This window comes from Hippoglossus stenolepis, chromosome 15 (genome assembly GCF_022539355.2).
Source record: "Hippoglossus stenolepis isolate QCI-W04-F060 chromosome 15, HSTE1.2, whole genome shotgun sequence".
Lineage (NCBI taxonomy): Eukaryota > Metazoa > Chordata > Actinopteri > Pleuronectiformes > Pleuronectidae > Hippoglossus > Hippoglossus stenolepis.
In genome coordinates this window covers 14,665,294-14,678,255 of record NC_061497.1, presented here as the reverse complement: position 1 = coordinate 14,678,255, position 12,962 = coordinate 14,665,294, and the positions used below count along the sequence as shown (strand labels likewise).

The 12,962-nt window shown below is 41.3% G+C and overlaps 1 protein-coding gene across 1 annotated transcript in view; it reads left to right on the top strand.

The window, feature by feature from the left end:
* LOC118121701 (follistatin-related protein 4) overlaps positions 1 to 8,221 on the top strand; it is a 67,233-nt gene extending 59,012 nt beyond the window's left edge. The window contains exons 11-12 of the mRNA XM_035177758.2: positions 2,666 to 2,775; positions 3,010 to 8,221. Of these exons, the coding sequence (XP_035033649.2) occupies positions 2,666 to 2,775; positions 3,010 to 3,712 (813 nt within the window). The 3' untranslated portion in view covers positions 3,713 to 8,221. The remainder of the gene's footprint in view (positions 1 to 2,665; positions 2,776 to 3,009) is intronic.
* Positions 8,222 to 12,962: the final 4,741 nt, after the last annotated feature.

Below are 12,962 nucleotides of genomic sequence, written 5' to 3'. Positions count from 1 at the left end.
CATTTATCTCTCTGTTAGCTTTGCCAAATATGTGTTTGAGACTGATCATCGTCGCTATTAGAAAATGAACCACAACAACTATTTAGCATAACAGGAAACTAGGTTTTTTTTCCTCAGTTAATCCCACTGCCAGCTCTGTTTAATGTGAATGACACTGTTACTTGGTTTTGAATTGTGTCGTATAAATACCTTATTTTTACGCATTAGTTTTTAATCTATCATCCAGAAACTTAAGCCTCTTTTTATACAAAACTATACATGTCATTTAGTAGAAAATTCAGTTAAAAAAAAAAAGCCTAGTGGTCTCACGACATCCCTGGTTTGTTTCTTGACAGCAGGGACATCAGTAACATCATATACAGCCAACCCTCTCTCCTTTTACTTACCCTTTACACTGAGGCTTTCCTCCATGCTCATGTGTAAGGGACAAACATCTCTGACTTGTTTCTTTTGGGAGCAACAGAGGAAACAGTGTGATGTTGAAATAAAGGAACAAAGTCCACAGAGGGAGGAGGTTGGGGTAGTTTGATGGGCAGACAGAATGTCAGACTTTGACACAGAAGACCACAGCTTCCTTTCTCCCACCTACCAGCAAACGTCATTGTTTTCTTCGGACCATGATCTTTATGATTTTTATCATGACGATCACCTAACCTCAAACCAGGCTCCTCCCACAACCAAATCATTTTCATACTTACTAACCAAACTTTAACTGTAGGTGTCAAATTAGGAAATTGTTTGTTTGGCTCGTCACTATGGAAGCATAAAATGGCCAATGTAATATTTTAAGGCAGTTTTATTTTTGTAGCAGTTCTTTATAATAGCACTGATTTGGATCAGAAATCAGTGCTATATCAGTGCTATATTGTCTGGAGGGCAGCTACAAACAACGTATTCTGTTGTTTTATTTGAAGCGCTTGTTGATTAACGTTTATTACTTGACAGTTATCTGTACTCTGTGACGTTCAATTACCAGCCCTGTATGCAGGAGGGTCTGAAACGGACTTTGGACCATTGTCTGATATCAAAAATGCATAGATTTACAAACCCATAATACTTTCCTCTGGGAGGAAATCACAAAGTTTTAATTTCACATTTTTAAATTCGGCATTGAACATTGATCTTGAGTAACAATCCCAGAGACTTCCACAGAACCCATTAAGTCCCTTTATTGCTCCCCAGCAGCAACAAAACAAGTAATTCTGCCCTCGCTTTCTAGACCCGAGAAACATGCGCGGCATCCGGTTGTTGTAAAGTGCCTTGTGAGATTCATTTGAATTCCTAGATGACACAAATACACCAGGGCATTCGAGAAACGCCATCTCATTTGGATCTATTGTGGGTAGATGGAGGGGGGGGGGCTACTCCTCTGTGAACGTTGTTGTAAAGCAAAAAGCAACTGAGTCAGAACCGAAATCCCCCTCAGGTATGAGACAGGAGCAGAGCAAAAACTCAATCGGGCCTCGTTGCTGAATGCATGGATATGAACTCCAAGGATGAGCAATGACAAAGGGAAACCGGGGGCATTAGAGTTGAGAGCACCTGCAGCCCCGGAGACCACAGCAGCTGCCCTAATAATACATGAGCGATACTACACTGAACCTCATTAACTCCCGCCATTGTGTTCTACAACCGCTGTAATGGCCGCTCCTTTAACGAGGACTCTTTTTATGTATTGCAAGCAGAGAGGAAGAAAAAAAAGAGATGATCTATATAGTTAAAAATGGATAAAATATTCGAGAGGAATATATTTCAGCAGAGTTAACAACTTTGGCAACTAAAACTGCTATTTTTATTTCCTTGCGTTCGGTAGTTCTGAGGAAGGAGTGTTGAGTTCGGCCCCCCCGCTGTGCATCAGGTAGAGGTTTTACTTCAGTGGTGTGGGTGTAGACATCAAAATAGATTTCACACTCAGTTCTTTCCTTTTAAAAGAATATTCTATATGCTCTCTAGCAACATTTGCCTAGGTGTTGGAAACCCAGAACCACTTCAATGAGCCGGGGGTTTCTCTGAGAGTGCGACGGTTTTAAAAAAACGACGAGGGGGGAAAGAGCTGGTTGCACTCTGGAAAAGTAGCATCACGGTGCAGAAGTTGACTGTGCTTCTTGAAAAATGCGCGGTGTCACATGTGAAGTTCCCATAAACCATCCCGCCCGTCCTTGTCTGTGACCTGATCATGTAGGCATGCATGATGAAGCGTGTGTCACGGACAAGGCGGTGCCTCGGGAGCCCATCAAACACGGATGCACTTTACAAACATGCTGATTCAGTGCCAGGTGTATGACATGAGAGATGGGGCTTTTACTGGGCCGGGTGCCCCTAAGACAACCATCAGTGAGGAGGATGCTTTATCTGCTCCGGGATATATGAGCACGTCACCTGGACACGACCTGAGATATGAGCCTTTATTTTATTTACAGAAAAACAGCTACAGGACGTTTTCAATGAAGCTAAAAGGTCACGGGTGTGGTTATGACAGCAGTGAGATTACAGTGATTTGATGGATTGGGATTGTTTCCTTTTAATGGGGTAATTAATGTGTGTTTTTGGAGATTTTTCTTCTCAGAAAGATTTGTCTTCCCTCCACACCGGGGAACATGCACCTCAGTTTGAAAAGTGTATACCTTTGTTTTTGTATTCATGTCGTTCTATGCATTCTCTGCAGGTAATTCCTCAAGCCAGTGTTGGAGAAGTCCATCGAGCCGTCCGCACAACTTTCCAGAGAGTCAACGACTTCTTCATTCCTCCAACCAACCTCATCATCACTCACGTTAGGTAAATCAGCGCACGCACACACACACACACACACACACACACACACACACATGTTCAGCCACCTCTGACCTTAAAACAGAGGCGACCTCATTGCTCACTCATCACAGCTGTCCAGCTGAAGTAAAGGAGAAAAGAGCAAATGAGAATTCTAATGAGAATCTCGATGGGTATTAATCACTGCCCAGAGAAATCTAGAAAGGCTATTAACCTTTCCTCTGAACTTTGTCGATTCAGGTTTGCCTTTGTCTTCCTCAAAAATGAACCTGCGGTACACAAGATTGATCTGGAGACCCTCCACCGCGTCAAGACCATCAGCCTGAAGAACTTCAGCTGCATACCCGTCAGCATGGCCTACACACATCTGAGCGGCTTCTACTTCGTCCAATGCCAGAGCAAGAACAGCCTGCACGCCCCGCCCCAGCTTCTCATCGACAGCGTGACGGACGCCGTGATTGGTCCCAACTCGAACATCACGGGGCAGCCCTTCGTGTCCCCGGACGGCCGCTACATTGTGACATCCGATCCCGTGAGCTCCAAGCTGACAGTTCAGACAGTGTCGTTCCAGGGGGAGCTGGCTCTGAACCAGGTAATGGAGGGGCCTGTAGCTGTCTCCGATCTGGTCTTCCAGCCCTCTTTCACTGAGTCCAACCAGCACATGGTGGTGGCCACTTCAGGCTCAGGCACGGACCTGCTATTTGCCGATCTGTCCTCGGGGCGCGCTGAGGTTCTCCGGAGCCTGAAGGAGCCCCTGGCCCCCCAAGCCTGGCCCTGGGGCGTCCCCAACAGAGTGGTGGTCTCAAGCGGATTGTTCGGACAGTATCTGGTCACGCCATCGGCCGAGTCCCTCTTTGTCCTGAACGGCAAACAGAGAACGCCACACTGCGAGGTGTCAGACATCAAGAGAGGGAACACAGTTGTCTGGGTCGGCGAGGTATGAGTAGAAAAAAAAAAACAAAGCAGGGGACGTAGGTTTAGGGAAAGACAAAAAAAAAAAAAAGAGAGGAAAAATCAGGCCAAATTACCTATTATAAAGATTTCTATGAAAACAAGATGTGGACTCAACCCTGGGACTGAGCGCGAGGGAAACACACCTGGGTTTATTGTAACTAAAGTACACTAAAAAAATAGAGTAATTGAGAAAAACATTAAGAAACCCTGTTGTGATATTTCTATTGGGAGAAAGTGTCAATGCCGTTCAGTGCAACAGTGATCTATGTGCACTTAACTATAAAGAATTGTACATTATTGCACTTCCTTCCATGTTATCACAGCAAATAGGTACCTGAAGAGGGGTTATTAACGAACTATGAACTATGCACAATGCTCACTTTTTTTAGAGTAAAAAGCTTTCCAATTCTGTTCATCTCAACAATGTTTGTCGTTTTCACCAGTGCTGCATATAATCACCACAAACTGTCTGTCTGTCCCGTCTGCCTTTAGTGTTGTGTGCTCTGAGTCCTTTAAAAAGCTACCGACTCATCCGTCCATCGCCTCCGTCATGGTATTGTCCCGTATCCTCCCTCTGAACCTTTTCTTTCTCCTCACACCGGAAGAGGCTGGCTTTATGCACACGTGTAACACCCTCTATTTACATTGTCTATCCAAAGAGCCCGATTGGTCCATTAGCCGTCGACAATGGATGTCTCGCTCGCAGTCTCTACCCTGCGGTCTCTCGGAATGGTATAATCTGTCCCACGCTGTCTCTCACAGTTATTCTGTGCCTGCAGCACGACTCTGTGCTGTGGAGCCTGAAAATGCCACTTAGCAGATTCCCTCAGGGTAATGACTTCGGTTTATGCTGACCCACATGCTGAGGCCGTGCCAAAGTAGCATCAACTCTGCAATCTGACTGGCTGTGAGCATTTGTACATCCTCCCAGAAAGCCGGGCGTCAAGATCAAACTCGGAGGCAGGTAGACATATACTTTTCATTTGGTAATGATTCAGTTTTGCTAACAGGACTTTGGCAGAAAGAAGAGAAAACTTGCTCCTGGGTCCCACATTTGTATTCGGTAAATTACCACAGGAGAAATATAAACTGTATCTCAAACCCCTGCCGCCTGTTTTAAAAGAACGGATACATTTTTATAGACATGAGCTGTTTCCACTCATACATACTGTTAACTTACAAAACTGTACAGGCGCGTTTATCATCAATACGTAAATATAACGAACCTACTTTTCATAAACCTCGTCTCAAAATAAAAAACACCAGCAACTCATTCATAAAACCAACCGGCAGATTTTATTTTCTCTCTGTGGTTGAACATTGTCTTTTTTGTGTTATTTGCTTTGGTCATTTACACAAACCATCACAATGATGATCCATTAGCAGGAGAGAGCAGTTCTGCTTCTTTGTAGATGTAATAAATTAATGTTTAGAAAAAGTACTGGGACCACAGTGTCTCCTATAAGTGACAGTAGTGCTGAGATCTATACATCAATACTCGGGCAACGCACTTGATGGATATTGGATCAAACGGATGTCAGTTGAAGGGTATCGGCTTTTTCGTTTTTTCGCTGTAGAGCCCTGAATATTCAGCCCTCAGTATTATCCACTTTCCGCCTTGATAAAAGCAAATAAGATGCTATTTTTCTCATTGTGGGCAGAATCCACATTTCTAATCTCATAAGATTGTCACCAAATTAAAGTGAAGAGTTGAGGAATTATACTTCTTAAAGTGTATTTCTACATTCCGCTGGTATTAGCAAATAAAATGACTCTGACAGCTTCTCAGGCTGAGCACAGAACAGCTAGAAGCAAGAAATGTATCCCATAGTCCACGATAACATAATGTCCTCTTTCTGCTAGATGAAATCAGTTTTAATTTAGTCTTCTAAATACACAGTAACACTGAGGCTCATTTACAGCATGAAAGGAGGAAACAGTGTTGTCTTTATAGATGTCCCAAGCTGATTCCAAACATCTGTATCGGGGTCGATCCGGGTTTGTTTTAATGGATCAGTATCGGCTGAAATAAAGCTGATAACATCTGATCCTCTCTTTCATGCACTCTGCTGTGTTGTGTCCACAGCAGCCTGCTCTCCGTGCAGCACTGCTCTCTTTAATGGAGCCACAGTGCAGCGGCTCGGAGGAAAGTGAAAAACTGGAGCGTGCGAATGGGAAAAATTACTCGGTCGAACTGATGATTGACTCTGTTCTGACGCCGGCGTGGGCAAATCTCACAACCCTCCAACAGCAACAAATCTGTTACGACTTCTCTCTCCTTCTCATTAGCAATCCCATTAGCGTAGAGATTGTCGCTTTCCCCGGTTAAAATGACAAACGTCGCCAGTGGCTGAATAAAATAACTGGATGACAGGCCAAAAGAAAAACAACCAAAAAACACTTTGCGGTTATCGAGTCCACGTGCTCGCTGCTCGCTGCTGTCTGTACTCAGACGGAGATTGTGTTGAAGTAAAGGAGAGAGTGGTTGTGTAGTCCAATGTCCCAGTTCAACTTGTATTGTGTCAGTAATTGAGGGCGTTTTCACGCAAGTGTGATCAAGGTTAGTTTTGGTTATCATAGTTATGTATGAAGTTGACTAAATGTTTGTTCGACATATTTTATCTTGACTTGACATTGATTGGTTTGTAGATGGGCGTACCTTTGTCGTCTGTTCAAAAGCAGGATTGAATCAACGGTTTCATTTTGATAATATCGTCTTTGTTGTTCAAACATTAATTCAAAGTCTGCAGCAAATCTGTGAGACGCTTGTGCTTCTTGTTCTTCTCCTACTGTTTAATGCTGTCTCAACTGCAATTGACCAGATAGTCTTAACTATAAAAAAGATCCTGAACAAGATCCTTTCTGTTAAATGTTTGGTTTGTCCACCTTTCACAATGTAATCTTATCAATGTGTCAGATACAAACTCACATTAATCTAAATGCTGCTCAGAATAGTACCGAGGCTTTTTAGCGCGATTGTAATAAATGATAATAACGGAAATTGGGAAATTTAAGTAATTGATTTGTCAGAACAAAAAAATCTCAAATAGATAAACAGATAAATGACACTTGAGAAATAGTGTTTAAATATGTATTAAATATGTCTTGTTATTGCTTCACTTTGCGAGGTTGTCTCAACCTCATCACAGCACATCACAGCACACTCGTCGTGTTATTTTCTCGAGCCGAAATGTGATTGAAACTGAACGTGGGAAGCTCTCTTGTACACAGTGTGTATCACTGCACAAATACTCACAGCCTCTGGGATTTTGCGGTTGTTGATCCTTTTTTTTTTTTTGGCAGGTCAATATCAAACGATATTAAACTCACATTTATCTCTGAAGGCCTCGGCTGCCCACAAAATAACAGGTCAAAGTCCAACTCTAATGTACAAAAAGTTCTGTGGGATTGTAAGAAAAGTGTCCGACTGTAACACCAGCTGGAGTCCTGTGAACGGGGGAATATCCGCTCATGGATGTTATCCATTACACAAACAAACAACAGCCCAAATTAAATATTAATCATCTTCTTCTAATAGGTAGCTGTGCCTGTAACTCCCCCGATGCGATGTGTAGGGTAGAAAGCAAGCTTTGTAAGAAAAAAAAAAAGTAAACACAGGAGTGAAACAGATTTGTCGTTCTTGTTTGTGATTTAGATATCTGCTGCTAATCTGCCATGAAAACCATTCTGGCATGAAAGCCTGTTTGATTAACCTTCTGAAGGCAATGACGTAATGATGTTGACCAAGTTTCCTAGACCACTGTTGCACTGAGGAGAGAAATAATATAGCATCATTTATGTTAACCTGAATTGAAATTTGTCGAATGGGTAGCCCAGTTTTCTCTGGGGTTTTTTTCAACGAAAAGAAAAAAATCTTATTGTGAAAAGGTTCAGGCTCTGACGCTTCCTACAGTCACTGTCACATTCAATGTCACTCCCCGACGGCTCGGACGCGTTATCCACAGTATCTGACAGCTCAGAGAAATGCATGTAATGAAAATAGATCATCAACATGATTATCATCGACCTCAGTGATCTCTCACCGTCTCATACAGTTTACAGTTGCTTGTGAAAACGTCACTTTTCCGCCCTCTCATTGTCACGTCTGTCAGCTTAACTCTTAAGGTCGATTCGGCAGTTTGACATCGCTACTAGAGCCAAGGAGAGCAAGAACAAAGAGGCCGCGCCCGCGCTCGCTGATGTAATAACTACGTTATTGGCTAAGCTCATGTTGTTTGTTGGGATCTACCTTCAGTGTCACACGACTATTTCTGTACCTCTCCTCCGACCCTCCAGACAAGGGGCTGCAGAGCTGAACCGCTTGGTGTGATAGACATTTATAGGAGCCACTGTTGTAGATAACATTGTTCATGTTTAAAAACTGGTTTCCGACATGACAAAACTGACTGTACAGTTTTCTTTATGCATTTTGTGTGGTCTGGTTTATGGGGGAATTGTTTTGTAAGAAAAAATCGAATTAAATATATTGTAAAAATCAGTGGTTTTGCTGTTTCTTTGAACATCATTGAGTCACTTGCACCTCACAGAGACGACTACAGAGAAGTATTGTTTTCAGTATCTGTTCATTTCTTCAACAGAAATTAAGAAAAATGGTTAAATCTACAAATTTCAATTTGTCAATAGTCAAGGTGATGCTTACTACTTGTTTTGTCACAAACAACAATCAAACTCTAAATATTAAATTTTCTCTGCCATATTTGACAAAGAAAAGTAACAGATCCTCACATTTTATCAACTAAATCAACACAAATGTCATTTAATAGTTTCTATATATATATAAAGTGAGCTCTGTTATCAATGGATTCTTGGATAATGAATCCGTCCCGTTGGTGTATCACACAAAGCAGGAAGTTGTAAGACTTAAATTTGGGTTCTGGGAAACTATAAGACATTTAAAATATTTTTGTTATATATAATATATCGTAATTAATTGTGAACACTGTTGCAATGCTAATCTTTTTTCTATAGGTCTATAATCTGGTAATTTACAGAAAGGTCTGTAATGAATCATGTAAATTGGGACGAATGAAGGAAATAAGCAAATCACACAGTTTCACAATTAATAAAATGTATTATTTTTGATAGAATCTATCCAATTTTTTGGAGAGGAAATGAAAGATACAGCTCCAGCAGCAAACAGACATTAAGATCTGCTTGCCTTCAAATGATCATGTGCTTTTACTCTCTATATTTTTATTTACAGAAGTAGAAACACTAAACCACCACACCTCCAAACACCCCTTTGCTGAATGTTGCGCACAGGGGTGGAAATATTCTGCTTTGAGGTAGAGTGGCTGTCACACCAGAAAACACTGTGGCACAGATAGAGAGAAACAAAATATGTGGATGCAAATGTCCCGCAGTCAGAGTGAAAAGAGGTCGGCTCCTACAACAGAGCAATGATTCAAATTCCTACCTCACTGTGCTCTACACTTCAAGACACACGAGCTGAAGGTTTTATTAACGACCCTCGAGGTCCCCCTGACTTCAACATCCTTGAAAATCTGCGGGTGGATCTTAAACATGCTGCGTGTGCAAGACGACAGCCTAAAAATATCTCAGACCTCAGAAGTGATCTGCAGGAGGACTGGGAGAAAAAAAGAAAATCTTAAATCAGAAATAGACTTTTACGGAAAGTACAGATAGAAATACTGATGTAGGACGCTGCCCAGACCTTTACACAAGCCGCAATTACTGATTACAATTTAAATTCATTCACGAAAAGGTAACTAAAGCTCATTTTAATATTTGTTTGCTGCAGAGATGTTTAAAAATCAATTATATATGTCATTGTCTGTACATGAATCAGTAGCATACTGATCGAATACTTTCTTAAATATAAAACAGGTCTCTGGAAATATTCCATGAGATAAATCAGGTGTTTTTCAACCAGCAAAAACACAGAATTATCATTTAGCATCTGGAGAATTACCAGTTATTTGCCACAAGCCCTCGTCTGTGACATGACATTCATCCATCGTCCCTGTCGGCGTCGCAGCTTCTATCATTTACGGTCTCGGTCCGCTGATGAGCTTGGCATCGAGCTGCCCTTCACTCCCGTATAAGTTAATGTCATCTATTGTGTGTCTGTGCTCAACACGCTCCAACAATCCATGTCCATTACTTGCAACACTGTACTGCAAAGGGACGCTGTCAATAAACTCTCCATCAGCGTCAGGGCGACACTAAGAGGGGAACGAGGAGGAAAAAAACGACTTCAGGAGCCAAAGCAACAGTGAAGCAGGAGAAAGAGATCAAACTATCATCATCCTGTGTACCTGGGATTCAGTTTCCTTTAAACGAGAGAAGAGGAACCAGGACACGGCCCTGAGTCCAGTCTCCAAACCCACAGACGTAAGACTTACAGAAAAATCGCAACACAATCATCATCCACTGCTGAAGTGGTGGAAATAAATCAGTTTCCACAACCTGCTCCTAACAGCATGAGCTGCCTTCTCTGCAGCTTTATTTGTACCGACTCAAAGTCAATGATTTAAAGCACTTTTCAAACGACTAATTACTGTCAGGTTTGATTTAAGTTTGTCGTGCTGTAACAGAAAAACAACCGTTTATTCTTTGTTCACGCTAACACACCTGAAGATCACATGGCCATTCACGTGCACATGTAATCTGGAAGCAGATTGTCTACTCTGCATTTGGTTGCTTAGTTACAGAAAATCCTCCAAACGAGAGACAACAATGGTGGAAAGTAAATTGCTGCCTCATTGCTGGTAGTCAAATCGTGACTGATGACGACCAATCAGGAAGTGAATGACTGCATCGTTGTTTCCAAACATCTGTTCTTTGCACATCCAGACTAAAGAGCAGCCCTGGAGTTTTCAAACTATTCTATTGTAGTCGCTCCAAAACTTCGTGGTGTTGATGCCAGACGTTACCATAGGAACAGTGATTATTATTAATACTAAAACATAGAGGTGGCCATATACAGCCTTTGTGTCCTTTGTTTGTGTTGGTTGTGTTTGCACCTCAATCACTTAAACTCTCCAACGTTAATCAAGATTATAAAGAAATTATTTTTATTAAATGGAGTAAGCACTAGAACTTTGATTAACCTCGTAATTACCAAACAAGAAGGACCATCCCCTTATATTAAAACATTCAGTAACTGGATTGACTGCTCTCCCCTTTTTACTCTTCACATACACAGTAAGAACAAATTATATGAGCTGTAACATAAACTGTTGACTGTTCAAGCGTTTTTACCTTTTTACAGACTTCCGTTTTCATCCCCACTGCTGAATCCCACCGGTGCCCAAAATACTTAGAGTAGAATTTATGTCTCCTTTCCTCTAAAAGCTCTAATTGTTCCCAGTAGTCGTGTTTTCTTCCACTCTACCTACGTTTAAGAAGCGGCAGGAACCAGCGAGAGTTTTATTAGTACTTGACTCATACGACTAAATTAATCCTACAACACCCATCATAAAACTTGATTAAAGGATCAAACTCTGAGTGTGTGACCGGACCAGGCACACACACTAAGTGTCAGTAAAGTTTAATAGAGGTAATGTTTTAGTTAAAGCAGGATGATGCTGGATTGGATCTGGGAAACTAATGTTGCAAAGCCATGGTTTGGATTAAACAAGGAAACTCTAACATATTTTTCTGCAGCAGAAATGTTCTTGTCACTCAATATAAATCAAATATAATGCTTGCGCGCAAATGGTGCACCAGTATATCACTGTTGCATCACTGCTGATGATATCGCTTGTTTAGTTGAAGTGGAAACACATCTTTCTCATTTTATTGAGACAATCTGTTTCTTGTCAAACAAGACGTCTGATAAAAGATTTACACCAACAAACCAAAATCTGAGAAACCAGCTGCAGCAGGTCGACGTCAGGTCTGATAATGTTTGAGTTAAAGTGACACATCAGATGGTTTGTTCCAGAGAACAAGAGCACAGCCGATTTATCAGCCTTTCACATAAAAGCGGTATAAAAGCGTTTTATTTACAATGCAGAAATTGTATATAAAATAGTTTTCTTAATTCAAGTTCTATATATTTGGTTGGTTCTTTTTATTCATAGTTATTTATAATAAAGTTTAGTAAAGCCTCAGTTACATGTCTTTGTCATAAGGGTTTTTAAAACATCATATTAGGAATTACAGCCATTTTTTAATACACTGTACATATCGGCTGATGTGCTGGTTTTGGAAAATGTTTATATAAATATCAGCATCAGAGTCTAAACAGAATCATTTGTTGAGGCTTTGTTGGAAACTTCTTGGTAAAGAGCAGACGCTGTCACAAGCTACTTGGTGACTGTCTGTCGTCAGATCCATTCTTTGCAGCTCCTTAAAAATATATAAATACTCTCCACTTCTGATGAACCTCTTCAGTAGAAGCTGTTGTTGTCAATGAACCGTCACTTCTCATTGTGATTACCATTGAGACACTGTAGCTTCCTGTCGTTTGTTCTTCTTCTGAGGACACAGACCGATCCAAACTCATGACTGATGGTTCGGACAGAAGCAGATACATTGGAGCCTGGAAACCTGGATTCTTGTTTCCAAGAAATCCAGCTGCCTCTCCAGGTTATGATTGTGAGGAACACAGCACCAGAACATCCCATCATGTTTACTCCACATGCGTCTAAAATTAAAAATAAAAACCCCGGAGCCGTAACGAGACACGCGGAGCTGTTTGACAGTCGCTTTCTGAGCGTTGCTGGTGCGGAGTGACGTTTTCGTCATTAGAGCTGCTTCTCACCGTCGACAGGATCAGTAACACAGACATGTTCTGCTACCGATCTGTCATCCATGCATCATTCATTGCAACAACAAAAAAAAATAATAAACAAACAACAGTGATGAATATGAGGAGACGTGAGGAAGCATATAGCAGCAACTGTCTCCAGCTCATGGTTGATAAAACATTCTTGTGCAGAAACACAACGATTAGAGCAGAAGTGTGACAACAGCAGCACGAGGGAGTGATTTACCTGTATGGATTTAATTTGCTGAGCGTCAAATCTCCACACCCTCATCTGTGTGACATTACAGGATGTAGCTAGAGTTGCATTATGCAGAGAGGTGTTTCTACGAGAACGACACTCAGTGGATCACATCCCTTCACTAAGAAACTTAATTTAAATCCATCAGATGCAGATTCTTATTTGGATACACACCAAATTAAACCCACTCATAAATATCAGTCCCGAACTTTGCCAGATTTTCTTTTTTTTTTTTATCAAGAA